We start from the raw sequence: 25,982 nt of genomic DNA on the forward strand, positions 1-25,982 counted from the left end.
TCAGTCCCAAATGTAAATGCGCATGTCCAATAATGTCTAGCATATCAAATAAGGGGCGGCAGGTTGCTGGATCGAATCCCTGATCTTACAAGGTAAGACATCTGTCGTTCTGCCCCTGAATAAGGCAGTTAAGCCACTGTTTCTAGGCCGTCATTGTAAATAAGAATTTGTTCTTAACTGACTTGCCTAGTTAAATAAAGGTAAAAACAAAAACAAACATCTAAACTTTAATTCAAACGTTTGTGTCTCTACTCTGACTGGGGTCCCACGTATCCACCGGGGGGCAGCAGATAGCAGTGTGTGGAGCCAGTCCTCAAAGTGTCATCATTTTTTGATGCTCACGTTCTTACAGACATCAGAACCAGTGCTCTGCGGGGACTCTATTACCGTTCTGCTGGCAGCAGGATATTATGCTGCCAGCATGATTGATGATTTTTTAATTATCCTAATAAGAGTCCCCCCCCCCCTGCAAAGACATGCATGCTAAACTTGGGAAATATCCATGTTTTAGCACTCGTGCAGCACAACTGTTTTTCACGTTGTGAAGGCCCAGAAAATTGTTAAAGACTCCAGCCATAGACTGTTCTCTCTGCTTCTGCACAGCACCGGTGCATCAAGTCTGACACAAACAGGGTCCTGAACAGTTTCTGTCCCCAAGACATAAGACTGATAAATAGCTTTTTCATTTATCCTTAGTAGGCGAGTCAAACTCTTATTTACAAAGACAACCTACCCCGGACAATTGTGCGCCGCCCAATCACAGCCGGTTGTGATACAGCCTGGAATCAAACCAGGGCCTGTAGTGACACCTCTAGCACTGAGATGCAGTGCCTTAGACCACTCAGGTGCAGCAGGCTAAGCTAACAGAATGGCAACACAGACTGAGTTGGTCCTTGTTTTATTGACATTTTTGCACTGTCTCTATACACACTCACAGGACTCTACACACTTTTTACAGTGAACCTTTATCAAACTAGGCAAGTCAGTTAAGAACAAATTCTCATTTACACTGACGGCCTACTGGGGAACAGTGGGTTAACTTGTTCAGAACGACAGAGGTTTACCTTGTCAGCTCGGGGATTTGATCCAGCAACCTTTTGGTTATTGGCCTAACGCTCTAACCACTAGGCTACCTGTTGCACATTTACACTGACTCTACACACAATCATATATAATCATCACATACACTGCTGCTACTCTGTTTATCAAATATCCTGACGCCTAGTCACCTTACCCCTATACATATCTACCTCCATCACTATACATATCTACCTCCATCACTCCAGTATCCCTGCACATTGTTAATATGGTACTGACCCTGTATATAGTCACCTTACCCCTATACATATCTACCTCCATCACTCCAGTATCCCTGTACAGTGTTAATATGGTACTGACCCTGTATATAGTCACCTTCCCCCTATACATATCTACCTCCATCACTCCAGTATCCCTGTACAGTGTTAATATGGTACTGACCCTGTATATAGTCACCTTACCCCTATACATATCTACCTCCATCACTCCAGTATCCCTGTACATTGTTAATATGGTACTGACCCTGTATATAGTCACCTTACCCCTATACATATCTACCTCCATCACTCCAGTATCCCTGTACATTGTTAATATGGTACTGACCCTGTATATAGTCACCTTCCCCCTATACATATCTACCTCCATCACTCCAGTATCCCTGTACAGTGTTAATATGGTACTGACCCTGTATATAGTCACCTTCCCCCTATACATATCTACCTCCATCACTCCAGTATCCCTGTACAGTGTTAATATGGTACTGACCCTGTATATAGTCACCTTACCCCTATACATATCTACCTCCATCACTCCAGTATCCCTGTACATTGTTAATATGGTACTGACCCTGTATATAGTCACCTTACCCCTATACATATCTACCTCCATCACTCCAGTATCCCTGTACAGTGTTAATATGGTACTGACCCTGTATATAGTCACCTTACCCCTCTACATATCTACCTCCATCACTCCAGTATCCCTGTACAGTGTTAATATGGTACTGACCCTGTATATAGTCACCTTACCCCTATACATATCTACCTCCATCACTCCAGTATCCCTGTACATTGTTAATATGGTACTGACCCTGTATATAGTCACCTTACCCCTATACATATCTACCTCCATCACTCCAGTATCCCTGTACAGTGTTAATATGGTACTGACCCTGTATATAGTCACCTTACCCCTATACATATCTACCTCCATCACTCCAGTATCCCTGTACAGTGTTAATATGGTACTGACCCTGTATAAACTGTACAGTAGCTTCTTCCTTTCTTGTGTGTTTGTTCTACCTTGTTATCTTTAGTGCTACATTGATATTGACTACTGGGTTTAGAGCTTCAAGGAAGCCATTTCACTGTACTTATGCACATGACATTAAAACTTGAAACTTGCTACCTACCACCTTTGAAAAAATAAATGGGTCATTTCTTTTTTTATATTGTATTATTAATTCCATTATTTCTTCTGAAAGTTTACACAAATACTGGTATGTTGAAGGCTATATTTAAATACAGTAGTGGAAAAAGTACCCAATTGTCATACTTGAGTAAAAGTAAAGATACTTTTTAATAGAAAATGAAAAAAGTCACCCAGTAAAATATTACTTGAGTAAAAGTATTTGGTTTTAAATAAAAATGAATTAACTAAAGTATCAAAATTAAAAGTATAAATCATTTCAAATTCCTTATATTAAGCAAACCAGGTGGCACAATTTTCTTGTTTTTTTAAATTTAAAGATAGCCAGGAGCACTCTCCAACACTCAGACATAATTTACAAACGAAGCCTTTGTGTTTAGTGAGTCCTCCAGATCAGAGGCAGTAGGGATGACCAGGGATGTTCTCTGTTTAGTGAGTCCTCCAGATCAGAGGCAGTAGGGATGACCAGGGATGTTCTCTGTTTAGTGAGTCCTCCAGTTCAGAGGCAGTAGGGATGACCAGGGATGTTCTCTGTTTAGTGAGTCCTCCAGATCAGAGGCAGTGGGGAGGACCAGGGATGTTTTCTGTTTAGTGAGTCCTCCAGATCAGAGGCAGTGGGGATGACCAGGGATGTTCTCTGTTTAGTGAGTCCTCCAGATCAGAGGCAGTAGGGATGACCAGGGATGTTCTCTGTTTAGTGAGTCCTCCAGATCAGAGGCAGTAGGGATGACCAGGGATGTTCTCTGTTTAGTGAGTCCTCCAGTTCAGAGGCAGTGGGGATGACCAGGGATGTTCTCTGTTTAGTGAGTCCTCCAGATCAGAGGCAGTAGAGATGACCAGGGATGTTCTCTGTTTAGTGAGTCCTCCAGATCAGAGGCAGTGGGGATGACCAGGGATGTTCTCTGTTTAGTGAGTCCTCCAGATCAGAGGCAGTGGGGATGACCAGGGATGTTCTCTGTTTAGTGAGTCCTCCAGATCAGAGGCAGTAGGGATGACCAGGGATGTTCTCTGTTTAGTGAGTCCTCCAGATCAGAGGCAGCAGGGATGACCAGGGATGTTCTCTGTTTAGTGAGTCCTCCAGATCAGAGGCAGTAGGGATGACCAGGGATGTTCTCTGTTTAGTGAGTCCTCCAGATCAGAGGCAGTAGGGATGACCAGGGATGTTCTCTGTTTAGTGAGTCCTCCAGATCAGAGGCAGTAGGGATGACCAGGGATGTTCTCTGTTTAGTGAGTCCTCCAGATCAGAGGCAGTAGGGATGACCAGGGATGTTCTCTGTTTAGTGAGTCCTCCAGATCAGAGACAGTAGGGATGACCAGGGATGTTCTCTGTTTAGTGAGTCCTCCAGATCAGAGGCAGTAGGGATGAGCAGGGATGTTCTCTGTTTAGTGAGTCCTCCAGATCAGAGGCGGTAGTGATGACCAGGGATGTTCTCTTGATAGGTGTGTGAATTGGACCATTTTCCTGTGCTGCTAAGCATTCAAAATGTAATGATTACTTTTGTGTGTCAGGGAAAATGTATGGAGTAAAAAGTACATTATTTCCTTTAGGAATGTAGTGGAGTAAACACAAAACATATCAATAGTAAGGTACAGATACCCCACAAAATTACTTAAGTAGTACTTTAAAGTATTTTACAAGTACTTTACACTACTGTTTTAAATAAATAAAACATATCTAATTGGAATTACTCAATAGGTTTCCTCATTAGCATACAACGTGACGTTATCATTTGTGCTGCTGGCAGAATACCAGTTGAGACGGAGGGGAGACTCGCTGCTTTGAATGTTGTGGGAAAGAGGAGCCGATCGAAGCAGGGAGCGAGACTGAAACTTCTCTCTCGAATACAGCTGTTCTTTTGCAGCCTTCGAGGGACGCTCAGTGGTCACCAGTGGATTATTTATATACATGGAAGAGAGGACATTTATATGCAATGTTTTACCAGGGTGATAGAAGCTTTTTGCTTTACTTGCTCGCCAAATACATAAACTGAGCGCAGCTTCCGGATGTAACTGTTTAGGGTTTGGGTCCTCTTCTCTCGGCTGGATTTATGAACTGGTTTATTCAATAACTTCCATAACGTTAATCATTATCAAGTTTTTTCAGAAGAATGAAGACACCCAGATAACAAGGTGAGAATCCATGCTAAATAAAAATACAGGTATTCTGTCCAACAAAGTAGTATTTGACATTATGCAATATCCATATTTTATGTAATGTTTTAGTGAGTCAGGATGAAAATCCCACCTCCCAGACAGTGTTAAGGTTTGGTAAACTGACCCTAGATCTCACAGCTCTCTCTTCACAACCTATGGACCAGTTAACCATGTGTTGTCATTGGTGGTGGGATCCTCAATCAACTGCTGTCCTATAGGGTTATCCCCTCTCCTTACTGAGAATGGTCTGCCCCTAATGAGAATGGTCTGCCCCTAATGAGAATGGTCTGCCCCTAATGAGAATGGTCTGCCCCTAATGAGAATGGTCTGCCCCTAATGAGAATGGTCTGCCCCTAATGAGAATGGTCTACCCCTAATGAGAATGGTCTGCCCCTAATGAGAATGGTCTGCCCCTAATGAGAATGGTCTGCCCCTAATGAGAATGGTCTGCCCCTAATGAGAATGGTCTGCCCCTAATGAGAATGGTCTGCCCCTAATGAGAATGGTCTGCCCCTAATGAGAATGGTCTACCCCTAATGAGAATGGTCTGCCCCTAATGAGAATGGTCTGCCCCTAATGAGAATGGTCTACCCCTAATGAGAATGGTCTACCCCTAATGAGAATGGTCTACCCCTAATGAGAATGGTCTACCCCTAATGAGAATGGTCTACCCCTAATGAGAATGGTCTACCCCTAATGAGAATGGTCTGCCCCTAATGAGAATGGTCTACCCCTAATGAGAATGGTCTGCCCCTAATGAGAATGGTCTGCCCCTAATGAGAATGGTCTGCCCCTAATGAGAATGGTCTGCCCCTAATGAGAATGGTCTGCCCCTAATGAGAATGGTCTACCCCTAATGAGAATGGTCTGCCCCTAATGAGAATGGTCTGCCCCTAATGAGAATGGTCTACCCCTAATGATAATGGTCTACCCCTAATGAGAATGGTCTGCCCCTAATGAGAATGGTCTGCCCCTAATGAGAATGGTCTGCCCCTAATGAGAATGGTCTGCCCCTAATGAGAATGGTCTGCCCCTAATGAGAATGGTCTGCCCCTAATGAGAATGGTCTACCCCTAATGAGAATGGTCTGCCCCTAATGAGAATGGTCTGCCCCTAATGAGAATGGTCTACCCCTAATGATAATGGTCTACCCCTAATGATAATGGTCTACCCCTAATGATAATGGTCTATGAGAATGGTCTGCCCCTAATGAGAATGGTCTGCCCCTAATGAGAATGGTCTGCCCCTAATGAGAATGGTCTGCCCCTAATGAGAATGGTCTGCCCCTAATGAGAATGGTCTGCCCCTAATGAGAATGGTCTGCCCCTAATGAGAATGGTCTGCCCCTAATGAGAATGGTCTGCCCCTAATGAGAATGGTCTGCCCCTAATGAGAATGGTCTGCCCCTAATGAGAATGGTCTGCCCCTAATGAGAATGGTCTACCCCTAATGAGAATGGTCTGCCCCTAATGAGAATGGTCTGCCCCTAATGAGAATGGTCTGCCCCTAATGAGAATGGTCTGCCCCTAATGAGAATGGTCTGCCCCTAATGAGAATGGTCTGCCCCTAATGAGAATGGTCTGCCCCTAATGAGAATGGTCTGCCCCTAATGAGAATGGTCTACCTCAATGCTCCTCACAGGTCCATGTTGACTACAATGCTCCTCACAGGTCCATGTTGACTACAATGCTTCTCACAGGTCCATGTTGACTACAATGCTCCTCACAGGTCCATGTTGACTACAATGCTCCTCACAGGTCCATGTTGACTACAATGCTCCTCACAGGTCCATGTTGACTACAATGCTTCTCACAGGTCCATGTTGACTACAATGCTTCTCACACGTCCATGTTGACTACAATGCTTCTCACAGGTCCATGTTGACTACAATGCTTCTCACACGTCCATGTTGACTACAATGCTTCTCACAGGTCCATGTTGACTACAATGCTTCTCACACGTCCATGTTGACTACAATGCTTCTCACAGGTCCATGTTGACTACAATGCTTCTCACACGTCCATGTTGACTACAATGCTTCTCACAGGTCCATGTTGACTACAATGCTTCTCACAGGTCCATGTTGACTACAATGCTTCTCACACGTCCATGTTGACTACAATGCTTCTCACAGGTCCATGTTGACTACAATGCTTCTCACACGTCCATGTTGACTACAATGCTTCTCACAGGCCCATATTGACTACAATGCTTCTCAGTTTCTGTAGTGGAGGACATGTTGGGCTGATGACAGACTGGTAGGATTCCTGCTTCTCAGTTTCTGTAGTGGAGGACATGTTGGGCTGATGACAGACTGGTAGGATTCCTGCTTCTCAGTTTCTGTAGTGGAGGACATGTTGGGCTGATGACAGACTGGTAGGATTCCTGTTGAGGTAGTTTAATGCTGCACAGGACAATACAACCTAACAACATGGCTGTGACTTCACTACTGAATGATCAGAGGAGGACAGGACTACCCAGGACTACCCAGGACTACCCAGGACTACCCAGGACAATACAACCTAACAACATGGCTGTGACTTCACTAATGAATGATCAGAGGAGGACAGGACTACCCAGGACTACCCAGGACTACCCAGCAGCACCGTCATCCTCACACAACTGTATGAACGTGTATGTATATAGCTACATCCACAAGGCTCATTGCTAACACAAAACCCACATAATCTATACAGTAAACATCCAAACAACCACAGCTCATATAAGACACTGGTGGACATTATACAATACACTGAAATGCTAAATGTCTGAAATGAGATGACAGAAACAACAGGCTTACAGATGCTAGCTCGCTGTAAAAACACTATGTAGCATAACAAAGACAAGTGTGTCCACAATACATGAAGAGTGAGAAATATGAACTCACATTTCTGAAGGACGCACACTGGCCTTGGCTAAAACAAAGAATGATAACTAAAAAAGGTAATCACAGGAGATGGCTGGAACTTATTACTTTGCTTGTGTACTTTCTCTAGTTACTTCCGTCTCCTCAGTTAGAGATCGCCCGGCGTGCTCTACTCGACATCCCCGGTGGGTGGAGCTACAGCTCTCCTATGATTAACTAATATTTACTCTCAATAGTCTTTCGTACAACAGGGATGCTGGTCCATGATGACTCCAATGCTTCCTACAGTTGTGTCAAGTTGGCTTGATGTCTTTTGGGTGGTGGACCGTTCTTGATACAAACGGGAAACTGTTGAGCGTGAAAAACCCAGCAGTGTTGCAGTTCTTGACCCAAACCGGTGCGCCTGGCACCTACTACCGTACCCCGTTCAAAGGCACTTAACTATTTTGTCTTGCCCATTCACTCTCTGAATGGCACACATACCCAATCCATGTCTCAATTGTCTCAAAGCTTACAAATGATTCCATAACCTGTCTCCTCCCTTCATCTACACTGATAGAAGTGGATTTAAGAAGTGACATCAATAAGGGATCATATCTTTCACCTGGATTCACCTGGTCAGTCTGTCATGGAAAGAGCAGGTGTCCTTAATGTTTTGTACACTCAGTGTAAACATTCAAAAGGCATCACACCAAAGGACTAAGAAACTGACCTCTTATGGCAGTGAAGTGCAATATTTTGATAAATATTTCTATAAAGCTTCCAGTGTATCCAGGTCATGTGATCCAGCCATGTCTTCTGTACTTCCTCATTCCAAGAGAACCCTCCCCAGCGCAATGGTGCCCAAATGCTGGATCGATGAATAATCACAGAATTGTGCTTTTAGGGACAACATGTAATTACTCATAACTATTTGGTAATATCATGAATAGACTCGGGGACTATTATTTATTGAAATATATTTCTGTGTAATTACTATGAAGTAGGTGAAGGGAATTTAATGACATTTTTCATTAATTTCAAAGTTCCACAACCTTAACCTGGGACAGTCACACCATTGAACAATTGTCATGTTTGGTTCAAAATTGCAAGAATACAAAATGATACACTGCATGAATCTACTCATTATCCACGTTAAAAACAAAGCTTTTAGTATTATATCACAATTTTAGCCAATTTAAGTTAAATAATATTTATGTTTGCCATCATGGACAAGAAAAGTCAGGTCAACTACCCAATATACAGTACATATCATATTGCACTTTTATATGAAATGACATTTAATTATACATGTTAGATTCCCATGCTATAGAGATTGTACTGGTCCAGACAGTGGCTCATGACAAGGAGCAGTATGTATGTACTGTTGGTAATGACTGACTGGGCTTTTGATTGGAGCTTGTTCAGAATGGAATCCTCCTATAGGATGACAAAGTCTCAAAACAGGTATCCTGTTGCTCTTTTGTACATGTATCATGTAGTTAGGCCTAATAAATCAAATGTCTAAGACTACGATGTGTCTATCTTTCTTACATGTTGTTTGTTAGTAATAACAATAAGCCATTTTCTTTTTGGCTCCTACAGAAACCTCACTTTTTTAAAACTGATATTTTATTTAATAATTTGAAAATACATTTAAACATCTAATTAAAATCTACTAGACCTACATTATTAGCAAACAATTAGCTAAAAGTGTGTTAATTACAGTGTTACAAAAGCAACAGTTTTGTAACAGCTTAAATTTAGCCTGTGTTATAAAACCTGAAACAGCCAGCGTCAGCCCAGAGATGTGTGGCGCCAGCCACAATAAGAATTAGCCACAATCGTAGAATTTGCGGTTCACCTTCAAAATGAAAGTCTCACATTGAAACTGATCCAAACGGATACAACGAGTGGAACGATGCCATATTTGGACTAGATAATGATAAACAACGTTGGAATGTTATATAATACAATAATTAATACATTTGACAACAGTTAAATCCCACTGTGGAAACATTAAGGACACCTGGTCTTTCCAGGACATAGAGTGACCAGGTGAATCCAGGTGAAAGCTATGATCCCTTATTGATGTCACTTGTTAAATCCACTTCAATCAGTGTAGATGAAGGAGAGGAAACAGGTTAAAGAAGGATTTGTAAGACTTGAGACAATTGAGACATGGATTGGGTATGTGTGCCATTCAGAGGGTGAATGTGCAAGACAACATATTTTAGTGCCTTTGAACGGGGTATGGTAGTAGGTGCCAGGTGCACCGGTTTGTATCAAGAACTGCAACGCTGCTGGGTTTTTCACGCTCAACAGTTTCCCGTTTGTATCAAGAATGGTTCACCACCCAAAGGACATCCAGCCAACTTGACACAACTGCTTTTTTTGTATAATTATTTTTATATCACCTTTATTTAACCAGGTAGGCCAGTTGAACACCTTTATTTAACCAGGTAGGCCAGTTGAACACCTTTATTTAACCAGGTAGGCCAGTTGAGAACCTTTATTTAACCAGGTAGGCCAGTTGAGAACACCTTTATTTAACCAGGTTGGCCAGTTGAGAACACCTTTATTTAACCAGGTAGGCCAGTTGAGAACACCTTTATTTAACCAGGTAGGCCAGTTGAACACCTTTATTTAACCAGGTAGGCCAGTTGAGAACCTTTATTTAACCAGGTAGGCCAGTTGAGAACACCTTTATTTAACCAGGTAGGCCAGTTGAGAACACCTTTATTTAACCAGGTAGGCCAGTTGAGAACACCTTTATTTAACCAGGTAGGCCAGTTGAGAACACCTTTATTTAACCAGGTTGGCCAGTTGAGAACACCTTTATTTAACCAGGTAGGCCAGTTGAGAACCTTTATTTAACCAGGTAGGCCAGTTGAGAACACCTTTATTTAACCAGGTTGGCCAGTTGAGAACACCTTTATTTAACCAGGTAGGCCAGTTGAGAACCTTTATTTAACCAGGTAGGCCGGTTGAGAACCTTTATTTAACCAGGTAGGCCAGTTGAGAACACCTTTATTTAACCAGGTAGGCCAGTTGAGAACACCTTTATTTAACCAGGTAGGCCAGTTGAGAACACCTTTATTTAACCAGGTAGACCAGTTGAGAACCTTTATTTAACCAGGTAGGCCAGTTGAGAACACCTTTATTTAACCAGGTAGGCCAGTTGAGAACACCTTTATTCCACCTTTATTTAACCAGGTAGGCTAGTTGAGAACACCTTTATTTAACCAGGTAGGCCAGTTGAGAACACCTTTATTTAACCAGGTAGGCCAGTTGAGAACACCTTTATTTAACCAGGTAGGCCAGTTGAGAACACCTTTATTTAACCAGGTAGGCCAGTTGAGAACATTTATTTAACCAGGTAGGCCAGTTGAACACCTTTATTTAACCAGGTAGGCCAGTTGAGAACATTTATTTAACCAGGTAGGCCAGTTGAACACCTTTATTTAACCAGGTAGGCCAGTTGAGAACACCTTTATTTAACCAGGTAGGCCAGTTGAGAACCTTTATTTAACCAGGTAGGCCAGTTGAACACATTTATTTAACCAGGTAGGCCAGTTGAGAACACCTTTATTTAACCAGGTAGGCAAGTTGAACACCTTTATTTAACCAGGTAGGCTAGTTGAGAACACCTTTATTTAACCAGGTGGCCAGTTGAGAACAAGTTCTCATTTACAACTGCGACCTGGCCAAGATAAAGCAAAGCAGTTCGACACAAACAACAACATAGAGTTACACATGGGATAAACAAACGTACCGTCAATAACACAGTAGAAAAGGAAAATAGAAAAATCTATGTATAGTGTGTGCAAATGTATAAGAGGAGGGAGGTAAGGCAATAAATAGGCCATAGAGGTGAAAATAATTACAATTTAGCATTAACACTGGAGTGATAGATGTGCAGATGATGATGTGCAAGTAGAGATACTGTGGTGCAAAAGAGCAAGAGGGTAAGTAATAATATGGGGATGAGGTAGTTGGGTGGGCTATTTACAGATTTGACAGCTGATGCTTAAAGTTAGAGAGGGAGATATAAGACTCCAGCTTCAGTGATTTTTGCAATTCGTTCCAGTCATTGGCAGCAGAGAACTGGAAGGAAAGGCGGCCAAAGGAAGTGTTGGCTTTGGGGATGACCAGTGAAATATACCTGCTGGAGCGCGTGCTACGGGCGGGTGTTGCTATGGTGACGAGTGAGCTGAGATAAGGCGGGGATTTACCTAGTAAAGACTTATAGATGACCTGGAGCCAGTGAGTTTGGCGACGGATATGTAGTGCCGACGAGAGCATACAGGTCGCAGTGGTGGGTAGTATATGGGGCTTTGGTGACAAAACGGATGGCACTGTGATAGACTGCATCCAGTTTGCTGAGTAAGGGGCTATTGTAAATGACATCGCCGAAATCAAGGATCGGTAAGATAGTCAGTTTTACGAGGGTATGTTTGGCAGCATGAGTGGAGGAGGCTTTGTTGCGAAATAGAAGGCCGATTCTAGATTTAACTTTGGATTGGAGATGCTTAATGTGAGTCTGGAAGGAGAGTTTACAGTCTAACCAGACACCTAGGTATTTGTAGTTGTCCACATATTTTAGGTCAAAACCGTCCAGAGTAGTGATGCTAGTCGGACAGCAGGGTGCGGGCAGCAATCGGTTGAAGAGCATGCATTTAGTTTTACTAGCATTTAAGAGCAGTTGGAGGCCACGGAAGGAGTGTTGTATGGCGTTGAAGCTCGTCTGGAGGTTAGTTAACCTGTTTGGGCTGCAGCCCGACACCGGTACACTTATGACAACATCCAGCTCAAGTGCAGGGCGCGAAATTCAAAATATATATTTTTTAAATATTTAACTTTCACACATTAACAAGTCCAATACAGCATATGAAAGGAACACATCTTGTGAATCAGGCCAACATGTCCGATTTTTAAAATGTTTTACAGGGAAGACACAATATGTAAATCTATTAGCTAACCACGTTAGCAAAAGACACCACTTTTCTTACTCCATCAGTTTTTTACTCCATCAGTAGCTATCACAAATTCGACCAAATAAAGATATAAATAGCCACTAACCAAGAAACAACTTCATCAGATGACAGTCTGATAACATATGTATTGTATAGCATATGTTTTGTTCGAAAAATGTGCATATTTCAGGTATAAATCATAGTTTACATTTCAGCTACAATCAGAAATTGCACCGAAAGCAGCCATAATATTTACAGACACCAACGTCAAATACCTAATTACTCATCATAAAACATTTCTGAGAAATACATAGTGTACAGCAATTGAAAGACAGGCATCTTGTGATTCCAGACAATATTTCCGATTTATCAAGTGTTTTACAGCGAAAACACAATATAGCGTTATATTAGCGTAGCCACAATAGCCAGAAACACTTGGGCGCCCACGACCAGTTCACATGCACGACAGATATTAGAAATAGCATCATAAATTGTTTCTTACTTTTGGTGATCTTCCGTCAGAATGTTGGACAAGGTGTCCTTTGTCCAGAACAGTCGTTGTTTGGATCTGGAACGGCAAATTTCCCTCTTGATTTAGCATGGGCACTTGCCAAGTGGCAAGGATCTCTCCAACGTCAACAAAGTCAGAGAACGGAACACGGCAAAACTCCCGAAAAAATTTAAATAATCTGATTAAACTATATTGAAAAAACATACTTTACGATGATATGGTCACATGTATCAAATAAAATCTAAACCGGAGATGTTAGTCGTCCATAACGACAGCTAAACAGAGGCAAATCCATGTCCCCTTTCGCACGCTCCAGAAACAGGAAATGGACGGTCACGTCATACAAAGACCTTTAATTCCACCTCAGACCAAGATAAACATGAAATTTCTTCTCTCACCGCCTCTTGACAACCAGGGGAAGGTGTATGAAGTGTACGTAGACTCTTACGTATCATGCCCATGTATAGGCAGGAAGTTGAACAGAGCATCGATTTCTGACATTCCACTTCCTGGTCAGGAAATGTGCTGCAGAATGAGTTCTGTTTCACTCAGAGAAATAATTCAAACGGTTTTAGAAACTAGAGTGTTTTCTATCCAATAGTAATAATAATATGCATATTGTACGAGCAAGAATTGAGTACGAGGCCGTTTGAAATGGGCACGATTTAACTGGCTACTCAATACTGCCCCTTGCAGCCATAACAGGTTAACACAGTGTCCAACGAAGGGCCAGATGTATACAGAATGGTGTCGTCTGCGTAGAGGTGGATCAGAGAATCACCAGCAGCAAGAGCGACATCATTGATATATACAGAGAAAAGAGACGGCCCGAGAATTGAACCCTGTGGCACCCCCATAGAGACTGCCAGAGGTCCGGACAACAGGCCCTCCGTTTTGACACACTGAACTCTGTCTGAGAAGTAGTTGGTGAACCAGGCGAGGCAGTCATTTGAGAAACCAAGGCTATTGAGTCTGCCGATAAGAATGCGGTGATGGACAGAGTTGAAATTCTTGTGGAAACTGTGGGAAGCATTGGAGTCAACATGGGCCATCATCCCTGTGGAACGCTTTTGACACCTTGTAGAGTCGATGCCCTGACGAATTGAGGCTGTTCTGAGGCTAAACGCGAGTACAACTCAATATTAGGAAGGTGTTCCTAATGTTTGATATACTCCGTGTATGTACAGCCTTACCAATGGATTGTGCACCCATGAATTGGAGTATCGGCCTTCTCAGTGAGTACGGTTACATTGTGGATTGTCAGATTAATATAATAGTTCATTTTAAAACGTTTACATGTTTTGCAGGAAGAACGATTTCCTTAATAATGCAGTTTACATGACACATCTGAAATAAGGCTACCTGATGGGACTTTTGATAAATGCAGAAAATCATCCAATGAAGATAAACGTTCTACCACAGTGACAATGTTATTTTTGGGAAGCGTATTGATTCTGGACTTAATAAGGTTTGTGGAAACTACTTCTTTACATGTAGTTGTTCTGAACTGACTTCACACTAAAGAGGGGCTCTCGCGGGAGGCTCTCGGCTGGTGCTACAACAGATCAAATACGCAGATCAAAGTGTTTACATGGCGTAATAATTAGAAATATTGCTCAGAAAAGTGTTTTAAATGGCGTAGGCTTACTTTGATTTTGATCTTACACTTCGATTATTAAGATAAGCAGAGTAAGATGTTTACGCAATGACTATTGCGCAATCTGCCTACTGCTACATTCAGTTTAATATCTAAATATTACTGTGCATGTAAACGTACACAGTGACACCTACAGATTACAATTCCAAAGAGTCTCCACAAATATTAGTGTCGTAGCTCTTATTGCAGGACGTTGACTGTGGGGAAAAAGCCTTCCCAGTCAGTCCTATTGTGTGTATTGGACATTCATATTGGGCTCTACAGCCTTACCCTGTTTCATGGGTGCCCACTCCACAGGTAAGACTGTACAGTCCAATATGAATATCCAACACAAACAGTGTGTGTATGTCCCCAAGTCAATTATGCAGTCTAATACATCCAGTGGGATTTTAAATGTTTTTTTTTTACTGGTTTGTCAAATTGATTAATTATAGTATTTATTTTTAAGTTGTATAATAACATTCCAACTTTGTTTAGCATTATCTAGCGCAAAGATGGCATTATTCCACTATTTGTATTAATTTGGATCAGTTTCAATGGGGGGGCTTTTATTTTGAAGTCAAACCACACGTTCCGCTGTTGTGCCTAATCCTTATTGTGGCTATCTTCACACAAGTCAAGCCCAGCTGTGTTTGCAGGCAGCATCGGCTACATAACCACGTCGGGAGAATAGTGCACTCAACAACTCTACTATCGCAAACGTGTTTAGCTGTGGAATATGTCTACCTCACGGACAGTCATATGTTTGCTGAGAAATGACTTGCGTCTTCACGACAATGAGGTAAGTTGATTCTAAATTGGATCAGAAATGTGTCTGATAGTCTTGGAACAAAACGATTCCAAAATGTGTACCGTTGACTTAGCCATGTTCAATGTGATATACAGTGTTGCACTTTCTCTTCACTAATGTAAAGTATATTTGGTTTTATCGTGCATTCTCTGATCATTTTATTTCTTCTCATCTGACACCAATAAACAGGAAAAAAATGCTAAAATCTTCTTGTGGTATAATGGCAAACAAACGTTATGCCGGTCATACACTACACGTTTTCGCCACGTTTTTGCCATCCCAGACGAATAGACATGATCGGGGTGAAATCCTGTTTACTTGGGCTAGAAATAGTTGCCTGGGTACCAAAACTGCTTGCTCCGGTCTAACCTAACGTAGCAGCCGTAAAATAAATGCCTGAAAAACTAGGGCTGAGGTCCAAACATTTAAAAGACACACCCTCGTCCACTTACCCTCGCCTTATACCCTTGGGGGAATCCCCGTCGCCATCTTGGAGGGCGGTCCAAATGATTAGCCAAGCAAGGGAAGTTTGCAACTTAAGCCCTCAGACCTCGTTTTTAGTCGGCTTTGCGAGTGTACAATTATGTTCAATACGGGCTTGAAACTCCCCATAATTCAATTCGCGATGATTGTACATCAGAGTCCGCGAAAAGTTCAAAACAAATCAATGGAGAAGTCAACATACAAGTGTAAGTAAAAACGAATGTAAATAAGTTAGAAATTATGCTGCTAATGCATTTGAAGGCACAAACACTTCTTGTAACACATTTTCCTCCTTCAGAAGTTCCAGCTAGGCAGGCTGTTATTTATCTAATTAATTTGCTAGCTATCATACAGTAGGCATATATTAATCATTATATATTTAATGTAAGTAGACATGCAATCATAATTGACTAGAGCATATATAAAGCACCCAGGGTGGCTGAAAACACAATCATCGAGGGATGAACAAGTAAAGAATTTCCGGGCAGGGGCGGTCCATTTAAAAACAATCCTTCCTCCCTCGCCCTGCAAGTGTACATCCGTCAGACGTTATGTTACGTTATCAGAAGTGTCCACTTCATTTGAGGGCTGAAGAGTGTGTCTTTTCTGTGTGTGTTTGGACTGCACGTAGATCACCCTACTACACACTAGTCTTGAAGAAGAAATGTCAGGGGAGGTTCTCTGCTGCGCTCTTCAACCAGTAAACGTGGAGGAGTTGTTCGGATGGAGTTTTGCCACAGAGTTTCTAAACCCAGAGGCTTAATTTTTCTCAATATGGGGGCGCTGTTTTCACTTTGTAAAAAATCGTTCCCAAATTAAACTGCCTCGTACTCAATTCTTACTCGTACAATATGCATATTATTATTACTATTGGATAGAAAACACTCTCTAGTTTCTAAAACCGTTTGAATTATATCTGTGAGTAAAACAGAACTCATTTTGCAGCAAACTTTTCAGTTCCTGACAGGAAATCTGAAATCGAGGGCTCTGTTCCAGGGTCAGTTTATTAATTTGCATGTAATCTATGGGTCGACATGCACTGCATACGCCTTCCCCTAGATGTCAGTAGGCAGTGAGAATTGGAATGGGGTGTCTAGCTAGATCTGAGGCCGAACAAGACCTGTTGGAACGGAAGGACTGGTCTTTTCATGGTTTGACCTGACGCAAGAAGGACCTCTCCATTGCGCTCTGAAAAGCTTTCGTTTTATAAGTTAGATATCTCCGGCTCTGATTTAATTTGATATATGTGTTAAAAACATCATAATGTAGTTATTTTAAACCGAGTTATATCAGTTTATATTAGTTTAATGCGATTTTCGATACTTTCTTTGTTTGGCGTTATGGTGGGTTGGCCACTTATGTGCCTCATGGCTAGCTTCGTTAGCTAATTCCACAGATGAAGACGACATTCTACAACCAAACAACGATTATTCTGGACAAAGGACAACTTGTAAAAGATTCTGATGGAAGCTCATCAAATAGTAGGAACAATTTATGATGTTAATTCGTATTTCTGTCAAATGTTTAGACTAATACTCCGCCATTAATTTCGGCGCGGTCCCGCTATAACGTAAGCTGTATGTCGTAGTAACGTTAATTAAAAAAAAATATATATTTTTATTTTTTAATAATTTAATTTGCTGTCCAACCTGTATTTTTTAGTCAAGTTTATGATTAGTTATTGATTAGATTAGGTGCCTCCAAGATTTCTCCCGACATTTTGTTTGCAGTTTGGCTACTATTCACATTGTAAAACCACGATTTGTGCCGCTAAATATGCACATTTTCGAACAAACCATATATGTATTGTGTAATATGATGTTATAGGACTGTCATCTGATGAAGTTTGAGAAGGTTAGTGAAAAAATGTATATCTTTTGCTGGTTTATTCGCTATCGCTAACGTTATGTTGAATGAATGGGGCTGTGTGGTTGGCTATTGTAGTAAGCTAATATAATGCTATATTGTGTTTTCGCTGTAAAACACTTAAAAAATCTGAAATATTGGCTGGATTCACAAGATCTTTGTCTTTCATTTGCTGTACGCTGTGTATTTTTCATAAATGATTTATGATGAGTATTTAGGTATTTCACGTTGGTTTCTGTAGTTATTCTAGCTGCTTTGGTGAGAGTTGTGATGGTGGCTGCAATGTAAAACTATGATTTATACCTGAAATATGCAAATTTTTCTAACAAAACATATGCTATACAATAAATCTGTTATAAGACTGCTAACTGATGAAGTTGTTTCTTGGTTAGTGACTATATCTTTATTTGGTCGAATTTGTGATAGCTACCTATGCAGTAAAAAAATGGTGGAAAAAAAAGAGTTGTGTCTTTTGCTATCGTGGTTAGCTAATAGAAATACATATTGTGTCTTCCCTGTAAAACATTTAAAAAATCAGAAATGATGGCTGGATTCACAAGATGTGTATCTTTCATCTGGTGTCTTGGACTTGTGATTTAATGATATTTAGATGCTAGTATTTACTTGTGGCGCCATGCTAGGCTATGCTAGTCAGCTTTTTTACTGACGAGGGTGCTCCCGGATCCGGGATGAGTACCAAGTAGAAGTTAACAACGTGAGTCTTCTGGGAAAGCTTGCTAAACAGGCCAGGGTTGGAGAAGTACATGGAGAAGTGAGAAATTATTTAGATTATTTCTTAATCTAAAGGCACAACCTAGATTCTAATATTTGAAGTAGTTGAACATGTTATAAGTCCAACCTCGTGAAAGTGACAAACTGACACGTTTTCATTTTCATCAAAAACAACTTTATATCGAAGTAGTGCCTTTTGATTTGACAAACAGTTTGGCACGAGACCGATGACGTGTTTCTGTGCATGAGCTTCCCAACATCGCCATGAGACACCGCCTACAAGTGTGATCGGGGATTTCGGTTGGATAAGCAGTATTATCCAATCTTCATAGTATACGATCTTAGGTGTAAAGTCCGAAAGAGGAAGTCCTGTCACAGGCCCTCTTTCCTATTGGTCAGTGCTATCTGGGATCTTTACCATTTTAAAATGTAGACTTCAATGGGGTAGGGACATCCCAAGGATACCGGATAGCACGGACCATTTCCCCTGAAAACCGGAACATCTGGTTATTGGGGACTCGGCAGCACTGAGGTATGATAAGAACCAACTGCACCCGGTAGCAGCACAAGCAGCGATGACATCATCACAACACATTTAAGTGTGTGCCCTCGGGCCACTACTGTACTACCCCATATCGACAACACAAAATCTATATGTACGTGGGTTTGTATGCATGTGTCTGTGCCTATGTTTGTGTTGCTTCACAGTCCCCGCTGATCCATAAGGTGTATTTTTATCTGTTTTTTAAACCCGATTCCACGGCTTGCATCAGTTACCTGATGTGGAATAGAGTTCCATGTAGTCATGGCTCTATTTAGTACTGTGCACCTCCCATAGTCCGTTCTGGACATGGTGACTGTGAAGAGACCTCTGGTGGCTTGTCTTGTGGGGTATGCATGGGTGTCTGAGCTGTGTGCCAGTAGTTCAAACAGACATCTCAGTGAATTCAACATGTCAATACCTCTTACAAATACAAGTAGTGATGAAGTCAATCTCTCCTCCACTTTGAGCCAGGAGAGATTGACATGCATATCTTTAATGGTAGCTCTGTGTACATCCAAGGGCCAAATTATTAGTAATTTATTTCTACTAACTCATGGCTCCTTGCAGCATGCCTAAGGCACGTTCACGCAGATGAGCAGGGACCCTAGGCATCTTTCTTTTGGTATATTTCAGAGTCAGTAGAAAGGCCTCTTTAGTGTCCTAAGTTTTCGTAACTGTGACCTTAATTGCCTACCGTGTGTAAGCTGTTAGTGTCTTAACAACTGTTCCACAGGTGCATGTTCATTAATTGTTTATGGGTCATTGAACAAGCATGGGAAACAGTGTTTAAATCCTTTACAATGAAGATCTGTGAAGTTATTTGGATTTTTACGAATTATCTTTCAAAGACAGGTTCCTGAAAAAAGGGATGTTTATATTGCTGGTTAGCTAGCCAGCTCAAGATAATTAAGTGAGCATGTGATGAAGACAGGGCTGCTTGCTTGGTGAAGTGTACTTGTGATTATTTACTTTTTAAAATCCGCTGTCGTTGGCTGTGGCAAGCCACTCGCCGGCAAACCACCATGCCCACTCACTCATCGTGATTTACAGGCTGAATGATGTTCAATGAGCAGCTCGTAGAGCGCCCCCTATCTGTGGAAAAAATATTAAATGTTATCCAGCTGTTTCACTGGGCCCCCTATCTGTGGAAAAAATATTAAATGTTATCCAGCTGTTTCACTGGGCCCTCTATCTGTGGAAAAAATATTAAATGTTATCCAGCTGTTTCACTGGGCCCTCTATCTGTGGAATAAATATTAAATGTTATCCAGCTGTTTCACTGGGCCCTCTATCTGTGGAATAAATATTAAATGTTATCCAGCTGTTTCACTGGGCCCTCTATCTGTGGAATAAATATTAAATGTTATCCAGCTGTTTCACTGGGCCCTCTATTGTAACCCCTGTGTTATGCAGCTGTTTCACTGGGCCCTCTATTGTAACCCCTGTGTTATGCAGCTGTTTCACTGGGCCCTCTATTGTAACCCCTGTGTTATCCAGCTGTTTCACTGGGCCCTCTATTGTAACCCCTGTGTTATGCAGCTGTTTCACTGGGCCCTCTATTGTAACCCCTGTGTTATCCAGCTGTTTCACTGGGCCCTCTATTGTAACCCCTGTGTTATGCAGCTGTTTCACTGGGCCCTCTATTGTAACCCCTGTGTTATCCAGCTGTTTCACTGGGCCCTCTATTGTAACCCCTGTGTTATGCAGGTGTTTCACTGGGCCCTCTATTGTAACCCCTGTGTTATGCAGGTGTTTCACTGGGCCCAGAGGAATGCTGAACACATCGTTCCCCTGTACTGTTTCGACCCTGGTCATTACCTTGGGACAGCCAACTACAACCTGCCCCGTACCGGCCCCTTCCGCCTGCGCTTCCTACTGGACAGCATCCAGGACCTCAGGACCAGTTTGATACAGAGAGGCAGGTGAGAGGAGCTGCTCTCGTCATATACACTGTACCACACCATAACCATACTGTACCACACCACACCCATACTGTACCACACCATACTGTACCACACCATAACCATACTGTACCACACCACAACCATACTGTACCACACCACAACCATACTGTACCATGCCACAACCATACTGTACCACACCACAACCATACTGTACCACACCACAACCATACTGTACCACACCACAACCATACTGTACCACACCATAACCATACTGTACCACACCATACTGTACCACACCATAACCATACTGTACCACACCATAACCATACTGTACCACACCATACTGTACCACACCATAACCATACTGTACCACACCATAACCATAATGTACCACACCACAACCATAATGTACCATACCATAACCATAACGTACCACACCATAACGTACCACACCATAACCATAATGTACCACACCATAATGTACCACACCATAACCATAATGTACCACACCATAACCATACTGTACCACACCATACTGTACCACACCATAACCATACTGTACCACACCACAACCATACTGTACCACACCATAACCATACTGTACCACACCACAACCATACTGTACCACACCACAACCATACTGTACCACACCATAACCATACTGTACCACACCACAACCATACTGTACCACACCACAACCATACTGTACCACACCACAACCATACTGTACCACACCATAACCATACTGTACCACACCACAACCATACTGTACCACACCATAACCATACTGTACCACACCACAACCATACTGTACCACACCATAACCATACTGTACCACACCACAACCATACTGTACCACACCATAACCATACTGTACCACACCACAACCATACTGTACCACACCACAACCATACTGTACCACACCATAACCATACTGTACCACACCACAACCATACTGTACCACACCACAACCATACTGTACCACACCATAACCATACTGTACCACACCACACCATAATGTACCACACCATAACCATACTGTACCACACCACACCATAATGTACCACACCACAACCATACTGTACCACACCATAACCATACTGTACCACACCATAACCATACTGTACCACACCATAACCATACTGTACCACGCCACAACCATACTGTACCACACCACAACCATACTGTACCACACCACAACCATACTGTACCACACCATAACCATACTGTACCACACCACAACCATACTGTACCACACCACAACCATACTGTACCACACCATAACCATACTGTACCACACCACACCATACTGTACCACACCACAACCATACTGTACCACACCACAACCATACTGTACCACACCATAACCATACTGTACCACACCACAACCATACTGTACCACACCATAACCATACTGTACCACACCACAACCATACTGTACCACACCACAACCATACTGTACCACACCATAACCATACTGTACCACACCATACTGTACCACACCATAACCATACTGTACCACACCACAACCATACTGTACCACACCATAACCATACTGTACCACACCATAACCATACTGTACCACACCACACCCATACTGTACCACACCATACTGTACCACACCATAACCATACTGTACCACACCACAACCATACTGTACCACACCATAACCATACTGTACCACACCATAACCATACTGTACCACACCACAACCATACTGTACCACACCACAACCATACTGTACCACACCATAACCATACTGTACCACACCACAACCATACTGTACCACACCACAACCATACTGTACCACACCATAACCATACTGTACCACACCACACCATAATGTACCACACCATAACCATACTGTACCACACCACACCATAATGTACCACACCACAACCATACTGTACCACACCATAACCATACTGTACCACACCATAACCATACTGTACCACACCACAACCATACTGTACCACACCATAACCATACTGTACCACACCATAACCATACTGTACCACACCATAACCATACTGTACCACACCACAACCATACTGTACCACACCACACCATACTGTACCACACCACAACCATACTGTACCACACCATAACCATACTGTACCACACCATAACCATACTGTACCACACCACACCATACTGTACCACACCACAACCATACTGTACCACACCACAACCATACTGTACCACACCATAACCATACTGTACCACACCATAACCATACTGTACCACACCACAACCATACTGTACCACACCACAACCATACTGTACCACACCATAAACCATACTGTACCACACCACAACCATACTGTACCACACCACAACCATACTGTACCACACCACAACCATACTGTACCACACCATAACCATACTGTACCACACCACAACCATACTGTACCACACCATAACCATACTGTACCACACCATAACCATACTGTACCACACCATAACCATACTGTACCACACCACAACCATACTGTACCACACCACACCATACTGTACCACACCACAACCATACTGTACCACACCACAACCATACTGTACCACACCATAACCATACTGTACCACACCACAACCATACTGTACCACACCACACCATACTGTACCACACCATAACCATACTGTACCACACCACAACCATACTGTACCACACCATAACCATACTGTACCACACCATAACCATACTGTACCACACCACAACCATACTGTACCACACCATAACCATACTGTACCACACCATAACCATACTGTACCACACCACAACCATACTGTACCACACCACAACCATACTGTACCACACCATAACCATACTGTACCACACCACAACCATACTGTACCACACCACACCATACTGTACCACACCACAACCATACTGTACACACCACACCATACGTACCACACCATAACCTACTGTACCACACCATGCCACACCATCGACTGTACCACACCAACCATACTGTACCAACCAATCATACTGGACCCACCATAACCATACTGTACCACACCACAACCATACTGTACCACACCACAACCATACTGTACCACACCATAACCATACTGTACCACACCATAACCATACTGTACCACATCCAACAACCATACTGTACCACACCATAACCATACTGTACCACACCACAACCATAATGTACCACACCACATAACGTACAACACCATAACCATAATGTTACCACACCATAACCATAATGTACTCACACCACAACCATACTGTACCACACCACCAACCATACTGTACCACACCATAACCATACTGTACCACACCACAACCATACTGTACCACACCACAACCATACTGTACCACACCATAACCATACTGTACCACACCATAACCATACTGTACCACACCACAACCATAAAACTGTACCACACCACAACCATACTGTACCACACCACACCATACTGTACCAACACAACCACAACCATACTGTACCACACCACAACCATACTGTACCACACCATAACCATACTGTACCACACCACAACCATACTGTACCACACCACAACCATACTGTACCAACACAACCATACTGTACCACACCACAACCATACTGTACCACACCATAACCATACTGTACCACACCATAACCATACTGTACCACACCACAACCATACTGTACCACACCACACCATACTGTACCACACCATAACCATACTGTACCACACCATAACCATAATGTACCACACCACAACCATACTGTACCACACCATAATGTACCACACCACAACCATACTGTACCACACCACAACCATACTGTACCACACCACAACCATACTGTACCACACCATAATGTACCATACCATAACCATACTGTACCACACCACAACCATACTGTACCACACCATAATGTACCACACCACAACCATACTGTACCACACCATAACCACACTGTACCACACATAACCATAATGTACCACACCACAACCATACTGTACCACACCACAACCATACTGTACCACACCACAACCATACTGTACCACACCATAACCATACTGTACCACACCACAACCATACTGTACCACACCATAATGTACCATACCATAACCATACTGTACCACACCACAACCATACTGTACCACACCATAATGTACCACACCACAACCATACTGTACCACACCATAACCATACTGTACCACACCATAACCATACTGTACCACACCATAACCATAATGTACCACACCATAACCATAATGTACCACACCACAACCATACTGTACCACACCACAACCATACTGTACCACACCATAATGTACCACACCATAACCATAATGTACCACACCACAACCATACTGTACCACACCACAACCATACTGTACCACACCATAATGTACCACACCATAACCATAATGTACCACACCACAACCATACTGTACCACACCATAACCATACTGTACCACACCATAACCATAATGTACCACGCCACAACCATACTGTACCACACCATAACCATAATGTACCACGCCACAACCATACTGTACCACACCATAACCATAATGTACCACACCACAACCATACTGTACCACACCATAACCATAATGTACCACACCATAACCATACTGTACCACACCATAACCATACTGTACCACACCATAACCATACTGTACCACACCATAACCATAATGTACCACACCATAACCATAATGTACCATACCATAACCATACTGTACCACACCATAACCATAATGTACCACACCATAACCATAATGTACCACACCATAACCATACTGTACCACACCATAACCATACTGTACCACACCATAACCATACTGTACCACACCATAACCATAATGTACCACACCATAACCATAATGTACCACACCATAACCATAATGTACCACACCATAACCATACTGTACCACACCATAACCATACTGTACCACACCATAACCATAATGTACCACACCATAACCATAATGTACCACACCATAACCATTACATGTACCACACCATAACCATACTGTACCACACCATTCAACCATACTGTACCACACAATAACCATACTGTACCTACCACCACAACCAC

General features: G+C 42.4%; 1 protein-coding gene across 1 annotated transcript; it reads left to right on the forward strand.

The window, feature by feature from the left end:
* Window positions 1-15,268: 15,268 nt before the first annotated feature.
* LOC120027939 (cryptochrome DASH-like) lies at window positions 15,269-20,950 on the forward strand. Its single transcript, XM_038973032.1, has 2 exons — window positions 15,269-15,390; window positions 20,774-20,950. The coding sequence occupies exons 1-2, from the start codon at window positions 15,328-15,330 to the stop codon at window positions 20,948-20,950; spliced, it is 240 nt and encodes a 79-aa protein (XP_038828960.1). The 5' UTR covers window positions 15,269-15,327.
* The last annotated feature ends 5,032 nt before the right edge of the window (window positions 20,951-25,982 follow it).

This window comes from Salvelinus namaycush, chromosome 33 (assembly GCF_016432855.1).
Source record: "Salvelinus namaycush isolate Seneca chromosome 33, SaNama_1.0, whole genome shotgun sequence".
Classification (NCBI taxonomy): Eukaryota; Metazoa; Chordata; class Actinopteri; order Salmoniformes; family Salmonidae; genus Salvelinus; species Salvelinus namaycush.

Excerpts from the sequence above, each read along its gene's own strand:
- LOC120027939 (XM_038973032.1), top strand. The coding sequence starts at position 15,328 with ATGTCTACCTCACGGACAGTCATATGTTTGCTGAGAAATGACTTGCGT. Across the intron at positions 15,391-20,773 it reads TGCGTCTTCACGACAATGAG|GTGTTTCACTGGGCCCAGAG; the intron begins GTAAGTTGATTC and ends TGTGTTATGCAG.